Source organism: Palaemon carinicauda, chromosome 1 (assembly GCF_036898095.1).
Source record: "Palaemon carinicauda isolate YSFRI2023 chromosome 1, ASM3689809v2, whole genome shotgun sequence".
Lineage (NCBI taxonomy): Eukaryota > Metazoa > Arthropoda > Malacostraca > Decapoda > Palaemonidae > Palaemon > Palaemon carinicauda.
Window position 1 is genome coordinate 187642839 of NC_090725.1, and position 2599 is coordinate 187645437.

At 39.7% G+C, this 2599-nt stretch overlaps 1 protein-coding gene across 1 annotated transcript; it reads left to right on the forward strand.

Annotated features, from left to right (window-relative positions):
• The first annotated feature begins 878 nt into the window (after positions 1-878).
• LOC137633558 (craniofacial development protein 2-like) lies at positions 879-2094 on the forward strand. The gene is made up of 2 exons (XM_068365862.1): positions 879-975; positions 1592-2094. Exons 1-2 carry the CDS (start codon positions 879-881, stop codon positions 2092-2094), a joined length of 600 nt encoding a protein of 199 aa, XP_068221963.1.
• The last annotated feature ends 505 nt before the right edge of the window (positions 2095-2599 follow it).

Consider the following 2599-nt stretch of genomic DNA (forward strand, 5'->3'; position numbering starts at 1 on the left):
TAACAGCTACAATTAGAGAAGCCCAGGGGGATTCACTCTCCTCGATTATCCCTTGTTCCTTTAATTTACTAATTTCCCTTTCTATCTCTCCCTAGAAATGAATGGGTACCTTGTAAGGCCTTGACCTGATCGGCTGCACCTGCCCAGTTTCAATGCTAAATGGAAATCGATCAATCCTCCTGGATGGCTCGTCTCCAGTTGCAATTACATTCTAATAATTATTAACAATGTTACTAACTAGAGGTTGATATTCTGGCAGAATTAGTTTCCACGCTTGCATAATCAAGTTCTGAGTGCATTCATCTGTGCGGGCTGGAGTTGTGGCTCCCAAGATCCCATTATTAAGCAATTTCACATAACTCTCAATTCACACACAGAATCACTTTTATTTGACAAATTAACCATCATTATATCAGCTCTGTTCTCTTTTATTTCTAACAAGCCCTCTGAGACTACGCGTGCCCAATTGTCATGGGGTTTAACAACGACCTTGGTCCCATCCGGAAGAGGCCGACACGGGATCACTGATATGCTTGTAAGTGTCTGGGGGGAGGGGGGGGGTGGAAATACTTCTCCTCTTTCTGGTACAGCTGCTACCTTACTTAATTGTCCCTCCTTTCCCGCACTAGCACTTACCCTCTCATGACTTTGTATCGGCAAAATGCACCCTCCTGCTTTTACTGTTATCCTATGTTTTTCCCCAAAAACAAAAATATGATTACTACCGATAAAATCAATCCCTAATATAGCCTCAATTCCTGGAATTCCCAAGGTGGGCAAGATAAAAAAGTCATGTGTAATCTTAACAGATTGCACCTTAAAGGTGATAAACGTTTTATGCCTTGTGTAGTTTATTTCTGCCTGGCGTATCGAGGAAGATGGATGCCGCTGACTATAATGGGTTTGAGGAGAATCTTTTTTCAGTGAGTGAAACGCTGGCTCCTGTGTCGATCAGCCCTCGAATGGACTTATCTGGTAGGTCAATCCTAAATGCTAACATTCCTAGCCGCCCATTATGATATATGGAGCACGTGCCAATGACCTCTCTTGCAGTGCTGCTGCCCCTGCTCCTGTCCCTAGCAGAATCCTGTAATGGTTGAGAAGAGACAAATTGAAGCAGCCAGCCCTCCCTGCTTGTGACGAGAAGTAGCCACACTGCCTGCATCCTGCCTTAGTTCAACACTATCATCGAATTCTTGGAGAAGACTTCTGATGTCCCATCTTGATGCCACCCTTTCTGTGATGTCTTCGAATTCAGTCATCGCGCCAGTTTCATCAGAACTTCAGCCGCCCTTCTGCAACGTTCTCAAGCCTGAAGTTTCCTTACCAGTATCGTCTCAGCAGCTGCAGAAATCTATTCCTTAAGTATTTCTACCTTCCTGACTGTTCCCCTTTTCTATTGATGTTTTGATTGATTTGATTTGTCAGTTAAAGTAAACGAATTAGTAACATTGATTTTCTTCATATAAGTTTGTGAATAAACGTGTTGCCTTATTTTGTGAGTTTCTTTTTATATTCATTTCCCATATTTCAATAGTTGTTGTTGGAAACATTCATTTTAATTATCAAAAGAACCTGTAACGATATTAAGATCGTAACAAAAGGAAAGATGAATACTATGAAGAACTGCAGAGTGTAATAGATGAGATCCCAGAAAGAGATATGAGAATTGTAATTGGTAACTCTAATGCTAAAGTTGGAAGGAATAATCAAGGTATAGAGAATATAATGGGTATTGAAGGTCTTGGCGAAGTTGCAAATGAAAATAGAGCACATTTTATAAGTTTTTGCTCAACAAACTATCTTGTTATTGGAGGTACTCTTTTCCAGCAAAAGGACATCCACAGATATAAATGGATTTATCCATGTGGCAATTACAAATTAGATAGGAGGACTCTGAGAAATGTAAGGAGCTATAGAGGCGCAGATATTGGTAGTGATCACCAGCTCCTCATTGCCACACTAAAATTTAAACTGAAAGCACCCCACAGAAATGTAAATCCAATACCTAGGTTTGATACCACTAGGATTCCAGGAGATGAACACAGAGAAACATTTGCTATTGAATGTAGGAATCGATTTGCAGTCTTATAGAAGAGATGAAGAACAGATAATTAATGAAGAATAGTGTGAAATTAAGAACATAAATCAGTCAGCTGTTAGAGAAGATTTGGGACACGCAGTCACAAGGAGAAAACCGTGGATATTAAATGATACTCGGGATACTAGAAAAAGGAGACAAAGCTGATTGTTGAAAGTTTCTGAGGAAGTAACGGAAATACAAAGTAGAGCATGCTAAGTATTCCAGTATTGAATGACTGGAGAGAATATTTAGACAGAAAAGCAGATGATGCTGACAAAGCTATTAATTGAGGGAGTGGCTATGGTATAAGAATTGCTCATTGAATTATTAATTAAATCTCTACTGGGGCAAAGAAAGAAGCATATACCCAGAGAGATGTAAACCTGTTATAACAACAGAAGATGAAGAAAGGCAAAGTTGGATGAAACACTTTACTGAAATCAAGAATAGGAGATATGAAGGGAATAATTTGATTGCTATACCTGAAGCTGAGGAAGACCTTGATGAGCCCACGAA

Bases quoted from the DNA above. Each gene is read 5' to 3' on its own strand.
- LOC137633558 (XM_068365862.1), top strand. From the start codon at position 879: ATGGATGCCGCTGACTATAATGGGTTTGAGGAGAATCTTTTTTCAGTG. The intron at 976-1,591 runs GTAGGTCAATCC...AACGATATTAAG, and splicing joins CCCTCGAATGGACTTATCTG to ATCGTAACAAAAGGAAAGAT.